The sequence below is a fragment of the Carlito syrichta genome, unplaced genomic scaffold, assembly GCF_000164805.1.
Source record: "Carlito syrichta isolate Samal-C Ts95f unplaced genomic scaffold, Tarsius_syrichta-2.0.1 Scaffold314284, whole genome shotgun sequence".
Classification (NCBI taxonomy): Eukaryota; Metazoa; Chordata; class Mammalia; order Primates; family Tarsiidae; genus Carlito; species Carlito syrichta.
In genome coordinates, this window is record NW_007258380.1 from 199,769 (window position 1) to 219,452 (window position 19,684).

The following is a 19,684-nucleotide window of genomic DNA, read 5'->3' on the forward strand; positions in this document are numbered from 1 at the left end:
GCCCAGGTGGGTCACGAACCCGCGGGCTCAGGCAATCCACTCACCTCAACCTCCCAAAGGTGCAGGATTACAGGCTGAGCCACAACCTGGCTCACTTTTATTGACTTTTATAGAATTTAAAGTGATTGACCTAAAAGAAATGACCCTCCCCCTTCCTCCTCCTCCTCCTCCTCCTTCTCTCTCTCTCTCTCTCTCTGCTTGAATATAGTGTTTCCTAACCTTTTTCCTCAGCACACATAGAAAATGACAGTATTTCTGTGGCATGCCAAGATAAAGAGATGATGTTAGAGGCAGAGGTGCCTGCCATGGGCATTAGCACACTAGGTCTCACCAGGCCTAGGGGTTGATGCCTAATGTACCTCCAACCATGGGTGAGGGGGAGAGCACACCAGCTAGGAAGCTTTGCCATACTACTACACCTTTAAACAGTTGATTAGGTGGAAAATACATAGGTAAATAGACTCATCATGCTCCTTGAGTAGAAAAGATAGTAATAGCATTTTAATTGTCCCCTGTTTCTGGGTCGGTAAGGTTGTGATAGGGTCAGCTGAAAGAGAAGTTAAGTGACTTAATCTCATGATCCTGATAAATGGTAAAGCCAGTTTCCCTGAATTTAGGTATAATTTCTCCCGTTTGATTTTGCTGTTCTTCAAATCCTCAGAAGGCACTGAAGTGCTTTTTTGAAGTAGAATTAAAAGAACCGATGAAATATTAAAAGGGACAAGTTTATGAGTTTCCCTACTCCACTATTTTCGTATAACTGCAGGACCTTAGGGTATAAAGCACATAATGAAAGAAAAATTCAGTTCAGTGCTATATTTCAGAGTAGAATGTATCTTTTTTTTAAAATGAAAAATTACCAGTGTATATTAGCTATATTATTTTCAGATTTAGAATCTGTTCTTCTAAAAAAGAGAATGCTAAATATTCTCTAGGTAGAAAATCTTCGTTCTGGGAGGTTTTCAGATTCAAAAGACAGCATGCCCAGATGTGGTTGAAAGGTTTGAATTAGTTCACTTGATTTGTATGTGAAGAAGTTATGGTATAGGAACTATGGAGTAGTCAGAAAGAAGAAACAGATTTGGCTATTGCAGGAGATACTTTTTTTTTTTCAGACTATTTCTAAGGACTAGATCTGAAAAATTTTAAATGAATATTTCAACTGGGATGCCTGAATTTGGAAACAGCTCTTGTTCTAGAAGTCATGGCATAGGCTAGGTGTGGTGGCTCACACTTGTAATCTTAGCACTTTGGGAGGCCAAGGCAGGAGGATTGCTTAAACCCAGGAGTTCATGACCAGCCTTGGCAACATAGCAAGACCTCATCTCTACAAAAAAAAATAAAAAATTAGCTGGCATTGTGGCACACACCTATAGTCCCAGCTACTGGTGAGTCCCAGCTACTGGGGAGGCCCAGCTACTGGGGAGGCCGAGGAGGGTAGATCCTTTCAGCCTGAGAATTTGGGGCTGCAGTGAGATGTGATTGTGCCACTGCATTCCAATCTGGGTGACAGAGTGAGACCCTGACTCAAAAGAAAAAAAAAATCATGGTATAGCTTAGTAGAAATGTTTTTGACGATAAAAGAAGGCAGGCTAACATTTTTTCTTATCATTTTTAGATACTTAATAGGATATTTTAAAAAACATTTTAGAATAGATACTCGCTTTGAACACTTAGTGACTGAGAAGGAAAGGATTCACAAATCCAGTAGAAAAATGGACAAAAATCATGAACACAGTTTGCTGAAAAGAATTGCAAATTTGAACTATTTCTCACCTATTAGGCTGGCAAATATCTTAATGTTTGATAATATGCTCTTTGGTAAGGCTGTGGGGAAACAGGCAACCTTATTTATTACTGGTTGGGGTGCTACATAACATACTACACCCCTTTAGGAGGGGCCTCTGATGAGATCAAGTAAAAGTACTGTTGTTTTACCTTTTACTCTGTTTTGAACAAATCTGTCCTACAGATATACCTGCACATATACAAAATTACCGGTTCACAGGGTTATTCATTGCATCGACGTTTATAATAACAATAGACTGGAAACTACTTATGTATTCATCAGTGGGGCTGGTTGATTAAACCAGTATATTCACCACTGAATATACCGAAGTACTGTGTGATTGTTTAAAAAGGAAGATATTTAAGTGCTGATATAGAGATTTCCAGGATATGTTTATAATTGAAAAGACTAACATTCAGAATAGTACGTATAACAGTTACTTCTTTTCTAAAAGGGGAAGGAGAATGATGCATATTATGTTTACTTGCTTTTACATAAAGAAACACCATAAGAATAAATAATAAATTAATAAAAGTGATTGCGTATTAGAGACAAGAGGGAACAGGTTGGATGGGAACAAAGAAGGAAGTGAGACATCTCAGTATACATAATCTATATCTCTTGATTTTGAATCATGTAAACAAATTACTTTAAACAAAAACAAAGTTGTGAAATTCATCATTTCATCACTGTTCATCACCATCATCAATTGGTTAATGAAGTCTGGTGGTGCAGGCAGTAAGGTATGACAAATATATTAATGGAGTCTTGTAATTTAAGGAACTTTGGGACTGTTAGAAAAATTACTAAGTAAGTGTTTATTTTTCTGGTCAAATTGAGAGAAAACAGTATCTAAAGAAAACATCAAACTAATTGAACAATAACCTAAATAGGAAGTAGCTTACTGTAATTCATTGATAGCTTTGTATTTTAAAATCTTCATAATTTCTGTTGGAAGCTTGCATTACATTTAATTTTTTTAACCATCAAGAATATGACGTTTAACGTTGCCACAAAATAGAAAATCTGTTTCTACTAATATACATGACTACCTTGTATCTTATTATTGTCCTTTTTTTCTGATAATATTTATGAACTTCAGTAATCCTGAAGGCTAAATGATTCATCCTCTTTCAGTTGATGAGTTTTGTTTGTTGAAAGTTTCTAGAGAAAATGTGGGAACATGGGATAGGTCTCCAGTATCATATTTTTGGAAGAGCCTAAACTGGGTGGTGCATGAGATAAGTGGACCTTTGGATGACTGGAACATTTGTTTTGAGGAAATATATCTTTGTTCAAGATTCTATTGTGACATCAGGTCCTTGAAACTTGTGTGACTCCTTGAGATCCATATACCTATAACTGTCTTTGTACCATTGTGGGAGTTTGGCTCAGCCATTGGCGTTGTGACTCTAGAAAGGTGCTTGGCACATGGAAGTTGTTGAATGCATCTCCCTGAGCTTCAGTTTTCTCTTTGATAAAATGGAATGATAGCTTATTTTTTCCCCACTAACCTTTCTGTGTGATTCTGAAAGGCAAATGAGACGATCATATATCGTAAATGCTTTGTGAATTGAACATAAACTTAGTTATTGTTGCTTGGTTTTATCTCTTATTAGGGATTCTGTATGTATTATTTGATAAGTTATTTTTATTATTATTTTTCTATTATCTGAAGCTTTCTTTTATCTTTTTCTATATTTAGTGGAGCAAGGGAACTCTTATCCTTGTTTTTTCTAGAACCTTGTTGATGGTTATCTGATAATAAATTTTATTGATAAATACACAGGAGAGGGTATATTAACTCTTGAACTCTGGTGGATTAACAACATATGATTTTTTGTTGTTGTTGTTACCACGAGTTGAAGCAGCATGGTGTAGGAAAGAAGATGAGCTTTACAATTCCATCCCTGCTTTTTTACTTTAACTTCTCTGTGACTGGGTATGGTGGCCTATAATCCCAGCACTTTGGAAGACTGAGGCAGGAAGATTGCTTTAGACCAGGAGTTTGAGACCAGCCTAGACAATATAGAGAGAGCTTGTATCTACATAAAGTTAAAAACAAACAAAAAATTTATTTGAGACTTTGTTCATATGTCAGATGGGGAGAAAACCTAGTGTGGTTCTATGAATTAAGGGGAATGTGTATAATAAAGTAATTATCACAATGGTTAGTAGAGGTAGTTGCTCAGAAAATGATAATTTGTGTCATTGTCATCGAGTGATTTTTTTTTTACTAGGATGTTTACTATTCTAATATGTTGTCAGCCAACTGCTAAAATATTTGGCATACAAGTTATTGTTCATCTTACAGAACAGATTACTAAAAATAAGCATTTGAGGAAAGTTCATGGAAGCTGGCAGCATTTATTTAATCACCATTGTTTGATAGGTATTGTACATTTTCCATTTGTCTTCCAGTGACCTGTTCTTAAGGATTATTTTATTAAGTTGGATATACTCAATTACATTCAAATTAATGGTACAATTAAGAGAAGAGTTGTGGGGGGTTAACTACTAGATAATAGAAACATTCCACTTGTAAGTAACCCTTAATCCACAAAATTTTTATAGCAGATGTTTGCATTTCTTCTACCCCACAGTACCCTGTGTACCTGTCATGCTGGATAAATAACAGGTTCTGATGAATTTGCACCCTGGTGTCATAGAAACGGTAGAAATCAAAGATTAAAATAGAACACATAGTGATCAGCTTTCCTAGGGTAAATTGAAGCATAGTACTGAGGCAATTATTCAGGTAATTCAGACCCAAATCTGCTGTATGAAAATAGAACCGACATTTATTGAGCACTTACCATGTGCCACGCTCTAGGTTAAACATTTTATGTGTTATATTGATTATTCTTTTAAAAAATTCCTATGAAGTATATTTATTATTATCCTGACTTTATAGGTGAGCATATTGACACAGATAAAGTTAAGTAATTTTCCCAAAGATATACAGTAAGTGATAGAAACAGGAATGCACCTTATCTCTGACACTAAAATCTATGGGTTTTTTTCTCTAGATAATGTTACCAGTTGTACATCTGCCAAAGGTATTTGGCATAATTTCAGCTTTGATGGTAAAATCTTTACTATTAGAATAAAGTAAGATACTACAAAAGGAATATGCAAAGATAATATTTTTCTTTGCCTGAGAAGTTGTGCTACTTTTAGTCAGAATAAGCATGGCATTGTAGGCAGACCACATAGGCCAAGGTGCGTTCATGTGCACGCATACACGTGAACACACACACATATGCACATACACAGAGTTAGCTTACACTTCTGAAACTTTGAGCTGAAAATTACGTCTCAAAGGTATGAAAAATTAACTGTAGTTGTTCTAAATAAATTTAATTAAGGATTTTCCTGAATAGAATTGGGAATTCTATAGAATTCAAGATTATTTTTTTTGCCAGAGTGTCTTTCTCATATGTAATCTATATGATAATATCTACTCTAACCTGGACCTATGGGGATATCAGCGAGTACTATCTGAACATCCTTCCACAGGGGAGCTATAACTTTCATGTGCTAGTCCTCATGTTCATCCAGTGTAGTCTTGCAGAATGTCCCAAGACCAAATAGTAGAGATGCTGACATTTACTCTGAAAAAATTCCTTTTTCTAGACTTAAAAGCTATAGTTGTGTAGGCCTTTAAATGCTCTGGTCTGGATATTTCAGAATGAGTAATTAATTTTCTCTTTTGGAGGATTTTTTTAGATGTCTTGAAAGAACATTAAAGGAATTTTTGATCTTCAAGGCATATTAAAATGACTAAAACTTCAAAAATATTAATTGCTTCTATCCACAAGGAAGAGATCTGAAAGAGATTTTAGTAACACTGGCTGTTCGACTCAAGAGTCTCCTTGTTAAATCCTATTTGTGAAACTGTGTTTAGTTGAACGAATGTAGCTTTCAGCTGTTCTGCCTGTTGATTCCTTTTTTAAAAAATGTACTTACAATACATGTATTAGCATCAACTCTTCATTTTTCAGTGGTGACTAGAATTGGAGCAGCAGATAGAGCAGATAATCCTGAAACTTCATTTCCCAAATGTATCAGTCCATTTAGTGATTTGGTTATCATTTGAGTGAGGCCTGAGGTGGAGTAGAGAGAAAGGTGATGAGAATAGATGACCCTGGGGAGCTGTGTAGCCTGGCTGGTGTTGAAGTCACAGAGGAAGAGAAGATTGCAGGCAACTTCTGAGATGTGTTTTTTGTAAGCCTCCTCTACCATCTGCTTTCATTGAGGTAGCAGAGCAAAAACCTCTTAGGTTTATGTCATTAGTGTACTGCAAATATTTTCCTTCAACAAATCAGTGATTTGTGCTGGTGATTTGAAAGCCCCTAGGGAAATTGATCACAAATTCTCCTGGGCTAGTTGACAGGCGTGGCCATCCTGCTTACTTAACTGGAACAGTAGGGATACTGAGTAACCTTAATTTTTTTTTTTTAATATGTGTGCGTATGGTGGCAGAGGGCTGTTGGCAAGAAGCTGATTGTAGTCTTTCTCCAACTCCGTGACCCTCCTAGGACCCAGAGCTACATGATGACCTCCCCAACTTTCATTCCCTAGCTTATAGGTTCTTATAGGAGTGATATCACCTCCTGGGGGTGGAAATTAGTTCTTGACAGCGATTGGGAAGGTAAGAAAAACTTATTCCTTTTATGTATAAAGCACAGATATGTGTATAATACATAAACAGAGAGACATATTTGTGGTATTAAAATGTAATAGAGTTAGGAAAATAGTGTAAAAGGTTACTTAGGGGGAGGGTTGATAATTTTAAAAGGTTGAGAAACACTACTTAAGCAATATCCAGGTAAAGAAGAATGGACAACTTTGGAGTCGAGAGAAGAGAATGAAATGGTTGGACTTAAAACAGCTTCAGTTTTCTTTTAAAGTTGGAGTAGTTATCTCCAAAGTAAGAAGTAACAAGGGTTGGGATCTTGTGGACAGAAAGATTCAGATCCACTTCTGTGGAACTAGGAATGACAGTGAATATCAGCCTCCCTAGCGAGTGGTTGTGTGGATCTGTGTCCTAGGAAAACAGTAAAGTTGGTGAATCCTACCTTAATGTCCCTTAGGGCCTTTAGCTTTTCCCTCCTCCTCTCCTAATGAAATCTGCATCTAGCTAGTTGTTTTCTTGCCACATCCACTTCCCTCTCCTCCCCTCACTGGTAACCACTGTTCTGCTGGTTTGCTTATTGTCACTATAGACAAGTTTGTATTTTCTGGAATTTTATATAAATGGAACCATACAGTCTTTTATCGTCTGGCAATTGATGTACATATCCTTTCAGTTCCAGTTCAGACATCATAAGAGATATTCTAGAAGAAGAGGAAGCCTGGGAAGCATCACACAAGTAAGTTCTCATAATCATGAAATAAGTGTGTACTTTGACCTGAGAAATCATATTTCTGTGTATCTGATTTTCAACAAAACAATATTTGTGCCTTCTGATTTTAGAAAGAAGTAATCCACACACAAGGCAATGAGTTCCAGCTCACTACTTGTTTCTGTATATTTCTGCTTACTCTGATTATTTATGAAATATTATTTCTGTAAGGATAAATTGTTCCTATAGGCAGTTAATACAGTCATACATCACTTAACACTAGGGATACATAATGAGAAATATGATTTCATTGTTGTGTGAACATCTTAGAGTGCACTTAAACATACCTAGATGGCATAGCCTACTACACACCTGGGCTCTAGGGTAGAGCATATTGCTTCTAGGCTACAAACCTGTACAACAGGTTACAGTTAGGTAATTGGAGCATAATGGTAAGTCTTAATGTATTTAAACATGGAAAAGAACAGTAAAAACAAAGTATTAAAATCTTATGTAACCGCCATCATATATGTGGTCACATAAGAGGTCCGTCGTTGACTGAAATGTTATATGGTGCTTGGCTGTATCTCTGGAACCCGTTGATTTAGTTCCACTCATATCACTCTAATCCATGCTATTGACGTATCTTGACTAGACAATAACCTCTTAATTTGTCTGTTGTCATTTCCTCTGGCATCTTTATAACCGAATTGCCATATTGCTGCCAAAGTAATCTTTTAAAAATGCAGATTTAAGCAGTGTTACTCATCCCTCTGCTTTAATGGCTTCTTGTTTCTCTTAGAAGGGGCTCTTTAATATGCTTGAAAGGCCCTGCGTGATCTGATCTCTTATAGACTCTTTTCTTTCCTTCTCCAGACCTTTTATGATATGAATTCTCTCTGCTCCATCATACAGACCTCTTCCATGAGAAGTTCTCTTCCACCACAGGGCCTTGGAACAGGCATGTCCCTCTGCACAGAATGTTCTTCCAATCCTTCTTCACCTAGTTTACACATCTACTTATTCTTCAGATCTCATCTCAAGAGCTACTTCTTCTGGAAGTTTTCACTGACCCTTCTAGCTAGATTCAGTCCTCCTGTTATAGGCACTCTGTCCTCTTTCCAGCACATGTGTGTGATTATTTGTTTGCCCATCACCCCTGGTGATCTGTACATTCAGCATTGTAGCCCCAGTGTCAACACAAGACTAACCAACAATAAATAACTTTACATATGTGATCTCATTTAAATATAACAATACTATCCGTTTTATAGTGAGCAAATGATGCTGAAAGAGGTAAATCTCTAGCCCAAGATCATATAGCAATAAGTAATAATTGATAGAGTTGAGATTCTAACCCAGCTGTCAAAACTCAGGGCATATAACCATTAAAACTATACAGTGCTGTTGACATTTTGTAGTTTCATAGCTGAATCATGGGGTGAATAGAAAAGTGTGGTGTTTCTGGGGGATGCATTGTGAGTAGGTTTATTATGAGATATTTGGTGGTTCAAACAGTGGCAGTTTATGAAAGTTTGAGATCTTGACTGTATTACCATCTCTTACCTAAGCAATTTAACTTTGAATTTTGGAAGAGGAGGCAACTCTTTAACTAACTACTTCCTCTTGCACCTGTTCATGCTGAATAAACCTTTACCCAGTGACTGTGATAAGCCCAGAGTTCCCGAGCCCATGCCCAGTCTTGATCATGATGACTTCTTAAAGTTGTCTTTAGGCCAGGTGCCTGTTAGAGGGCAGGCGTAGTGGCTCACCCCTGTAATCCCAGCACTTGGGGAGGTTGACGCAGGAGGATTGCTTGAGCCCAGGAGTGACCAGCCTGGGCAACATAGTGAGACCTTATCTTTACAAAAAATAAAAAAAACAGCTGGGTGTGGTGGTGTGTGCCTGTAATCCCAGCTACTTGGGAGACTGAGGTGAGAACAGCACTTGAGCCCAGGAGTTCCAGGCTGTGGTGAGCTGTGATTGTGCCACTGCACTCCAGCCTAGGCAACAGAGTGAGGCTGCAACTCAAAAAAAAAAAAAGCACTTAGGAAACAAATCCCGCCCCTCCCCCACCTGCCTAAGGATTGGCAGCCATCATGAACGACACAGTAACTATTCGGACCAGGAAATTCATGACCAACTGTCTTCTTCAACGGAAACCAGTGGTTATTGATGTCCTTCACCCTGGGAAGGCAACAGTACCTAAGACAGAAATTCGGGAAAAACTAGCCAAAATGTACAAGACAACACCAGATGTCATCTTTGTATTTGGATTCAGAATTCATTTTGGTGGTGGCAAGACAACTGGCTTTGGCATGATTTACGATTCCTTGGATTATGCAAAGAAAATGAACCCAAACATAGACTTGCAAGATATGGTTTGTATGAGAAGAAAAAGACTTCAAGGAAGCAGTGAAAGGAATGCAAGAACAGAATGAAGAAAGTTAGGGGGACTGCAGAGGCCAGTGTTGGTGCTGGCAAGAAGTGAGCTGGAGATTGGATAACAGGCAAAGGACTAAAGATGATGCAGTGACGATATCTGTGGCCATTGTTTTTTTTTCATAACCAGCTTAATAAACTAAAAACTTTAAATTAAAAAAAAAAAAGAAATAAGGAAAAGAAAACAAATCCCATCACTTAATCCTCACAAATAATAAGTATTAAAGCTAGAAAGATGTAAGTGCTCATCTGGCCCAATTATTTCATTTTATGGAAAGGGAAGCTGGGCTCCAGAGAGATAAACTGAGTAGGTCATGTTCCAAAGATTAGTTAGTGGCACTGCTAGGACTAGAATCCAAGCCTTCTGACTGCAGCTGAGTATGGAACAGTTTAAACAGCCACGGTTCCTACTGTGTGTGAGCTTGCACTGTGGTGTAGTTTTAAAGGCACAATCAGGAAAAGCCTACAGAGCTTTACTTTTCAACAAAATGTTGCAATTCTACAAATACTCATCTTAGTTTTATCGGCATATTTTTGGTACTACAAGTGGCATATTTGAGTTATTAGTCCTAGAACATACTATTTTAGTTCCAACACATTCTCCTAATTTCATAAATGATTCAGAGATTTTGGTCAGCAACACATTGCTCCATAAAAAGTAGTGTTTTTATAAGCAGCAAGAAAAATAAAATCATGACCTTTGCAGCAACATGGATGCAGCAGAGGAACATCAGACTAAGTGAACTATCACAGAAACAAAAAACAGTATGATGCATGTTCTCACACATAAGTGGGCCCTGATTACTAGTCATTTCTTCTGTGTGGGAAGAACAGATGCTGGATACTGCTGAAGGAGGGAGATGGCTTAAGGGGCACAAAACCACACGCTGTAGCAGGTCCACTGTCAGGAAGAGAGGGCTCACAAGAATTTCAAACCCCACCTGCATGCAACTTACTTATGTAGTAAATCCTCACATGTACCCCACAATTCTAAAATAAAATAAAAATAAAGTCAATGTGACAACAGTGAAAAAAAAAAAGAGTGGCTAGCCTCTCCCCTCCCCACCAAGGGCAATCTCTCCTCTACTTGAAAGGTTTTTTAGAGGTCAAAATGTAATATACAGAAAAAAAATATATAATACAAGCTACAAAATATTTTGCAGCATGAAAAATAGTTATCATTTCATTTATCTGGTTCTCAGTTCTCAGTTTCTTTATACTTAAAGTATGGGGGAAATATATGAGCCTTAGGGTCTAAGCTCTTCTCTTCATATCTGCTGCTCATCCACTGTCCCCACTTCTTAGCATATGGTAGTATCATAGTCTTCCCCACCGTCCAAGCAGACACCAGGCAATCATTTTAACCTCCCCATGCTCCCCCACCACTTACATGTAGTCCGTTGCAAAGTCCTTCGGATATGTGGCGCTCACTTAAATATGCATTAGAATCGCCTGGAGGGCTTGTTAAAAGGTAGATTAGTGGGCTCCACCTCCAGAGATTCTGATTCAGTTGATTTAGGGTGGAGTTTAGTAATTTGTATTTTTAAAAGTTCTTAGTTGTAGCTGATGCTACCTCTGTATTCTATCAGCCCCTTGTGTCCTCTTCTGCTACAGGCCCTTTGCTCCCCATTTGCAGGAACAGCTGTTCCCCTGTTTCTCTGCCTTTGGTCATCACCAATTTATTCTGCCAGTGAAATGTAAACTACAGGTGTTTTCCCCCTTATTCTTTAAAGTTTTTCAAGGCCCCCCCCGGCATCCAAGGCTCTTTGTGTTCTGGCCCCAGCTTACCTGACTGGCTTGTGGAATTTCACTTTTTTGCCTCCCTACCCCACAACTCTGTTTTAGCCAAGCGGTACCACTCCCAGTTGCCTCGTGAGCTACGCTGCCTGGCCTTTGAGGCTTTGCACTTGCTGTTGCTTCTGCCTGAATTGCCTTTTCCCTTTTCGTCATCTAGATAGGAATTGTCATCCCCTGCTTCATAACTCTATTCTAGCTTTTCTCTGGCAGCACTCTTCCCTTAACGCTTGATTCCCTTTTTTCTTAAGAGTATGTTAGACTTTGAATCCCTGACACATAGCACAGTACCTTTGTGACCCAGAGTAGTCACTCAATAAATATGTGAATGAATGAATGTGTCAGTCAGTCAATCAGTGTTTATTGGCTCTGAATGTACTCACTAGTAGAATGTTCTTAAAGTAGATAACTTTAAGAGCCTGTAAACAGATAAAGATTGCTACTGTAAACTAAAAATAAAATCCTAAGGCCTTCAGCTGACTGAACAGATCCCCTCTTGGCCAAGGGGACCCCAGGGAAACCTTAAAAACTGAACTCTTGACCATGACAGAACAGAACTTATTATACCCCCCTTTTTTGTGGTGTAGATATAACTGACCAGCATTACTGCTAAACTAGAGATCATAAGATTGACAGACAGACTCTTTGTGGCAATAAAATACCAAATTTTTAAAAAATTCAAATTACAGAATATTTGCTATATAAATTAATACATTATAATTTTTTCTAGAGGTAAATTGCTAATTTTATAGCATTATCATTAGATAGTGTCATGATTCCATGTGCAGTCTAATTGTTATTTAGATAACATGTTATAATAGGTACATTCTAGATGGTTTTTTTATGTGTTTGTGAAAAATTGTGGATATGAATATGTGCATCATTAGCATATTATTTTACAATGTAATAGAATTGCCATATATAGACTTCAAATCACAAGTGTTTAGCTATTGCCCAAATTTGAGTCAGGCCCTCTGAGTCCTCTTTCTGACTAAGCACTGACCTTAAGCAGTGTCCTTAATCCAGTGACTCCGCCTGTTCACTTTTAGCCAGAATCTTTCTAGGCCAGTTTAGTGAAAATCTCCTACCTTTGGTGTCTAAATACCTTTGATATTTGATGAAATTCTTTATTCCCCACTTTTAATATCTTATTACCCTGGTTTGCCTTTAGCAGAAATTCTGTCAAGTTGGTATAGGAAGAATCCCCCCATCCCTGATATTTATTTTTGAAAATTTAATTTAGTTTTTATTTTAGAGTTGTGGAGTACAAGTAAGGGTTTGCAACATAAGCAGGCTACATGCAGGTTTCTAGCTAGCTGGCCCTCTTCCCCCTGGTAGTGGACCAGGTACCCATTGTGTTGACATGTGGCTCCCTTCCTCCCCTTGCCGTGTCCCGTGACTACCAATTTCACCCTTGCACTAATTTGACTAATTTGATTAGTGTTCAGGCCCCACTTATGAGTGAGAACATGTGGTGTTCAGTTTTTTGTTTTGTGATAGTTCACTTAGTATGATGGTCTCCAACTGTATCCAACTTGCTGTGAAGGAAATGATTTTGCTCTTTATGTCTGCATAATATTTCATTGTGTGTGTGTACCACGTTTTCTTTATCTGGTCTACTTTCGATGGGCATCTGGGTTAGTTCTATGTTTTTGTGAATAGTGTGGCAATAAACGTGTGTGCTGGTGTCCTTTTGGTAGAGCAATTTATGTTTCTCTGGGTATATTCACAGGAGAGGAATTGCTGGAGCATATGGAAACTCAATTTTTAGTTTTTTGAGAAATTGCCACACTGTTTTCCATATAGGTTGGACTAGTTTACATTCCCACCAGCGGTGTCCCCTTTTCTCCTCAGCCAGCACCTGTTTTTTGTCTTGTTAATGATCACCATCCTTATTGAAATTAGTAGTTTTGATTTGAATCTCTCTGATGATTAGTGAGGCTGAGCATTAATTCATGTTGTCTATTGGCTGCTTGTATGTCATCTTTTGAGAAGTGTCTGTTCATGTCCTTTGCCCACTTTTTAATGGAGTGGTTTCTTTTTTTCCTGTCAATTCATTTGAGTTCCTTGTAGATTCTGGATGTCAGGCCTTTGTCAGAAGCATAGCTTGCAAATAATTTTTCCCATTCTGTGGGTTGTCTCTTTACTCTTTTGATGGTTTATTTTCCTTTTCACAAGCTTTTCAGTTTGATAAGGTCCCACCTGTCTATCTTAGCTTTTGTTTCATTTGCTTTTGAGAAGTCATTTGCATGCACTTAAGAGCCTGTCATATTTGTTAAGCGATTCATGGTTGTAATTGAGAGTACTTACAGCAGGAAAACAACTACTACCATGCTTTTAAAAAAGCATCATCAGAAAACCCAGTCCTGCTTAGACCAGTACTTGCTCTGACCAGTACTTGCTCTGACCAGCCTCTGTAATCAACGTGAAGCAATGAGACAGCACCAAGAGGTTCTTTCTATGGCTCTATCATTAAGAAAAGCAGATCATCCTGGAAATAATGTATATTAGAAGCAGGCTGATAATAAATGGCCACATCTTCTAGGCATGCTTTCGCATTTAGCACTTTAACAGTAGATGCCTCAGTGCCCTGCCTTCCCACTTGGCTAACAGAATGCTATTGACAAACTTTATTTTTAAAAAATCCATTGATTATACCTGCTGGAGATCAAGAATCAAAAAACCGCTGCACCTTTGAGATCTTTTTAAGTGTTATCATTCTAGTAAGTCAGTGTGTTATATGCACTGGGGAAGAAAGGATGGATTGGTCATCTTATTCGGATTCTTGCATTTTAGGGGATAAATGTTTTTGAGAATTGTTCTGGGAGAATCACTGAGCTCTCCCTTCTCAACTCTCTGCTATTGTATAGATTTCTTCTACTACCACTATAGCCATGTTTGTTGCCAGCTATTATAAAGGCAAATCAAAGAAGGGAGACATGTAAAGAAAATATTACTTAACATTTTTAGAGGATAATTAAAAATATAGTATGAGAATAAAGAAAAAGTAATCAAATGGAAGTTAAAAGTAAGGAGGAATATTCCATTAAAATTTAAGCCTTATAAAAAGTCAGAAGTCAAATAAGTAAATGCAATAATATATTAAGGTAAAAAATTTGACACATGAAAATTTAGAGATTTTAAGAACATGAATTAAAAGCTGAAGAAATAAAAGTAAAAACATAAGAGTGACATCAGCAAAAATGGTGGAATTTCTTTTCTTCATATAAGTAATGTCAAAACTGCAAAAATTGTCAGAATCAACTTTTTGGAAAATGGAAAATTAACCAAAGACAGTGACAATCCAGGGAGCATTTATTATTTTTTTTAAATGACTGAATCTCAGTAAGAACAGTGACAATTTGTGACAATTTGACTTGTCCTGCTCGTATCCTCCTCTCTCCAGCTCCTCTGTGTCTTTAGGAGCCAAGTATCTGTATTCATGGTGAGGACCCGCAGGCTGGCATCCCCCAGAGGAGGTAGAGTGACATTGGAGCACCTTTAAAGCCTAATTCCCAGATAATTTTTACTTAATCTGTCTAGTGGTTCCCTGGAAGATCTCATTTGCAAGACTACTTTACTTGAGTTGAAGCTCACTCAATTAAAAAAGCCTTTTCTAGGATTGTCAGTAGTGGGAAATTGCTGGGGGGGGCGGGTAGTGGGGGCGGGGTTGGCAGTAGTAGGATTCTGCCAGGGGAGGGGTGCATACCTCATCAACAAGGGTGCCTGCATAATGAACATTTGTATACTTAATCCTGAATTGTACCCCACATCTTTAAAAAATAAAAAAGGGGAAAAAAATCCTTTTCTCCAATGGTTTTCGTTCAAGACAACTAGAGGCAATTGATTAGCTTTGCAGCTGTCTGAGGTGGTAGATAATAGTTGGGGCCAACAATAGGCTAACCAAAAAGCTTCATAGCAAAAAACCTGCAGTGCATCAGTGGCTTTAAATTCCTTTAGAAATGAGATTTCTGTGGGGGCTTTGAATAACTGTGAAATAATCCCGGGAATCTAGATGGTCACACTTATGCATAGAACTCTGTGCATGCTTAGGAAAGACCTGAGAAGGCCCTAGGCTTTCGCCTCTGGTTAACTGTGAGTCTCTGCATAAGCAGGAAGTAGAGGCTAAGGCAGAGTTGTCCACTGAGTGTTGAATGAATGTGAACTGCTTTCCTGACACAGATAGAGATTCTCAGCAAGGATTGGTTTTACCAAAGGGTTCTGTATCATATTGGTTCCAGGTGTTTAAGGAAATGTCTGTTCAATCATTAGCAGACCAGAATACTAACCAAGCAGACACTTTTAGTGGCCATAGACAACAAAGAACACATATTTTCAGGATTAGTTCAGAAAGTCACTATAAACAGTAACATCAACCAGCAACAACAAATCTTGGAGAGACCTTGTTTATTTGTTTCTTTATTTTTGGTATTTATCATGATTGGAGTTCTTTGACTACCTTAGATCTTGGTTAGACGTCTTTCATTATTTTTAGAAAATCCACAGTCATATTTTTTACGTATTTATTTTCTACAGTTCTTCCTCCCTTCTCCAGAGATTCCAATTACACATGTGTTAAGGCGGCAGTGGTTCCCAAACTTTTTGGCATCAGGGACCAGTTTTGTGAAAGGCAATTTTTTAACTCATTTCTGCTGAAGCTCCCCATATGTTCACGTGTGTTGTCTGCTTTTCCACTAGAGCCTTTAGCATGTTAATCAGTTGTTTTAAAGTCCTGGTCTAATGGTTTCAACATGTGGGTCATCTCTGTCTGTCTGCTGGCTGCTGTTATCTCTTAACAAATGGATTTTTTTCCTTGTTTGTGTGTCATACTTCTTGAGTGCTAGACATACTGTGAAGGACCTTGGAAACTGAGGTAATAGTATTTGTGCCTGGAAAGGGGCATACTTCTGTTGGCCCTTTAGTGTGGGGGAGTTGAGCTAGCTAATTCAGGAGTTGACCTAGGTTGGAGTTTTGTTCAAATAAACATGACCTTCAGTGCATCAGTGGCTTTAAATTTCTCTAGCAGTAGGCTGCTTTTACCATGTGTTTAATGTGAAGACTGGATTGCCAGGGGTTCTGCTCACTGATTTTGCTCCCATTTACCTTTCAGCCATTCCTCATGACTTATGCCCTGCACCACACAGGGACTTAAAGTCCTTACTTTTCCCTCATCCATTTCCTGCTCCTACTATTACTTGGTGCTAGGCTTAATAGTAGGAGAAAACTGGGAGTTGGCTGTTGTCTTAGTCCAACCTCAATCTTTGGTAGGCCCTGTGTGCTTGGGTATCAAGGATGGACTTTTTCAGCACTCTTCCCCATGGTGTCAGACAGCATTGACTGAAAACTCTACTTGGTATCAGTGGGAGATCATCAGCCCCAAATGATTTCCTGCCCCTCCTCCAATATAGAGGTTTTAGCTTCTGCCGTTTCCCCAGCAGCAGTGAATCTCTGCCTGAGTTCCTGCAAATAATTTTCTATACTTCCCCCTGAGGTTGCCTGATGTTACCTCTGCTCCTTCCTCAGAGGCAGTGAATCTTTGCCTGAGCTCATGGGCCAGCAAGTTTTTGTTCTTCTCTCAGCAATTTAAAAGCTTTTGCTCACAAGAGAGAGACAGCCAGGAAAGCATGTAGGACTTTCTGTTTCCAGGAACCTCCAGAGTGGGCTTTCCTGCTCTGCTCCCAGTCTTTCTAATGAGCACCTGATGGAGGCTTGATGGAGGCTTATGGAAAAGAGCTTGCAAGTGTGTATGGACTCTCCTTGTATCAGAGCACAGCAATACTAACCATACTTAAGAATTCATGAAGAGTTTAGCTGTTTTCTTACCTGGTTGTATGACAGCCACCTCTTTCTGCAACACCGTGCCAAAAGTGAGAGAATTTGTGTGGCCCATCTCTCTTTGGAGGGGCTTATTTTTCTTTGGAATTTTGTTTTCTTGATTACCTTACAACCTCAGCTCTCTGGCAGAATCGTGAAGAGTTATTTTGTTAAACTATCTGACTTTCTACATGCCAAGCAGAAGCATAAAACTGCTAGACTTTAATTCAAAAAGGGTTCAATTTCTGGCTCTCTCACATGCTATGTGTGATATTTGCTAGTTCACTGTTTTCTTATTTATAAAGTGGCAGTAATAATAATAATAACCATTATAACTTTGTCAGTAGAATAGAGAGCTATTTGGAAATTTTAATGAAATAATGCATGTAAAAGCACTTGTAAACTAGAAACCACTGTAGAATTAATGATCATTACTTTCTAAGATGCCATTTCTTTTTTTCTGTTCTCAGAAACAATCTTCAAGACACAGAAAGAAGTCCAAGACAGAATCGCCGTGCAAGAACAGCTGAAAGTGCTGAGATTGAACCAAGGAACAAGCGTAATAGGAATTAGTATGGGCTTTTGCTGACTTTTTAAATGTAGTGATCAGAATATGATACTTTTTGTTGCCATGTATAGATTTTGTTATTTTATAAATACCCAAGGAAAGATGTCAAATTCTAAATACTATGGTTAACTGATTTGTATTATTTTCTGCCTTTCTGGGGGGTGGATTGTTACAAGACATCCTCACTTGGTCAGTTGCCTCCTGCCTCTAAAACATCTCTCCCTGCTAATATTGACAACCACATGTCTACCAACTTTGCAGAGTTATCAGACTCTTTGGAAGAGTTTGGTTTGATTTGATTTCTAAATTTCAGAATGACTTTAAGCCATTCTCCTTCTCTTCCATGGAGAATCCAACTTCAGAAAAGAATTCTTTCAACCTCTTTACCACAAGAAGCAGTTGAGGAGTTAAGAGAATCTGTACTTTTGGAAAGGCAGGATGTCATAGTTCATATCCTTGGTGTATGTAAGAACCTGATGCCAGGCTACCACTATCCCTGTATTACTGCAGTTCTTTGATGGTTCTTGCCTGAGTTTTAATTGTTTGTTAGATCTGTGTCTTACACATTTCTTGGAGTAGAATGTTAGTATTATAATTTAAAGTCACAATAGTCACAATAACTTTGAAACGTTGTGCATATTTTTCTGAAATAGCACCTAAAAATGATTACTGTATTTTTTTACTTGGGTCAATCAAATCTTTAACACTGAATCTAAGCTATTAAACAAAAAGTATGCAATAAATTGATTTTATAAATGAATAGACTTCATATCAATTTAAACTAATGTTTTTAAAACAGTATCTTGTGGATGGCTGAGTATGAACTAGAAATAAATGGAATGGGTTGGTCAGAAATTGCTATCTGTGTACACAATGTCTAACGATTGCCAATTCCTTCCAGAGTTTCTAATACCTCTCTTGGCATTTCAAAGCCAGCCTCTCTGTACCACCACCCCTCTGCCATCACCCAACTCAAGCACATCAGTGCTCAAATAACTCAACAGCAAGTGTGGCAGTGTCACAACAGTTAATTTATGAGTTTGCCAGGTTCAACATTTGTAACATCCCTTTTCCAAAGAATGTCTCCGTTGACAGGCTTTTTGGTATGCTTTGGGGTTTCTGATAATGTGTGGGGTCTCATTGTGGCCAAGAGTTTAGCATTTTTATACTGAAACCCAGCCAGTTGATTTCTTTATGAGTTCCCTAGCTTCAAATGGCTATAGAAAAATTAGTCATAGTCATTTCATCTGCCTAAAATTATGAGTGGTACATTAAGAAAACTAAAAGCAGCACCACTCACCAATTCTTATCAACAGAGTGATGTGAGGTAAGTGAGCAATATCAAACGAAATAGCAGCTAACATTGATGTGATATTTGATCCAGTGTGTTGTCAGAAATTATATTAAAATAAAAACTTTCATTAAAAATTTATAGAGTCTGCTGTAAATTAAACCGGAAGTAATTGCTACTTTAATTGCAGTAGAAGGAGTTTGCATGGAAGTAGTATGACCCAAGACAGGAAATCAGGCACATAAATTCATTCGGTAAATATTTGGTTATCTACTTAGTTCTATATCAGTCACAGTACTGAGCACTGGGAATTCAGAGGTGATTTCCACTTAGTGCGGTGGCTCTTGTCTGTAATCCCAGCACTTGGAGAGGCCAAGGCAGGAAGGTTGCTTGAGCCCTGGAGTTCAAGACCAGCCTGTACAACATAGCGAGACCTCATCTCTACAAAAAATAAAGAAATTAGTCAGGTCTGGCGGCATGTGCCTGTAGTTCCAGCTACTTGGGAAGCGAGAGAAATGCCTGAGCCCAGGAGATCGAGGCAGTGGTGAGCTGTGGTTGTGCCACTGCTCTCCCACCTGAGCAATGGAATGAGACTGCCGACTCAAAAAACAAAAGAAAAAAACCCCAGTGGTTCCTAG

At 38.2% G+C, this 19,684-nt stretch overlaps 1 protein-coding gene and 1 pseudogene across 1 annotated transcript in view; both read left to right on the top strand.

Annotated features, from left to right (window-relative positions):
• The window catches only part of RAD18 (RAD18, E3 ubiquitin protein ligase), a 131,754-nt gene extending 113,885 nt beyond the window's left edge, over positions 1 to 17,869 (top strand). Inside the window, 2 exon segments of the mRNA XM_021719157.1 lie at positions 7,102 to 7,164; positions 17,658 to 17,869. Of these exon segments, the coding sequence (XP_021574832.1) occupies positions 7,102 to 7,164; positions 17,658 to 17,760 (166 nt within the window). The 3' untranslated portion in view covers positions 17,761 to 17,869.
• LOC103273842 lies at positions 9,237 to 9,628 on the top strand (annotated as a pseudogene).
• Positions 17,870 to 19,684: the final 1,815 nt, after the last annotated feature.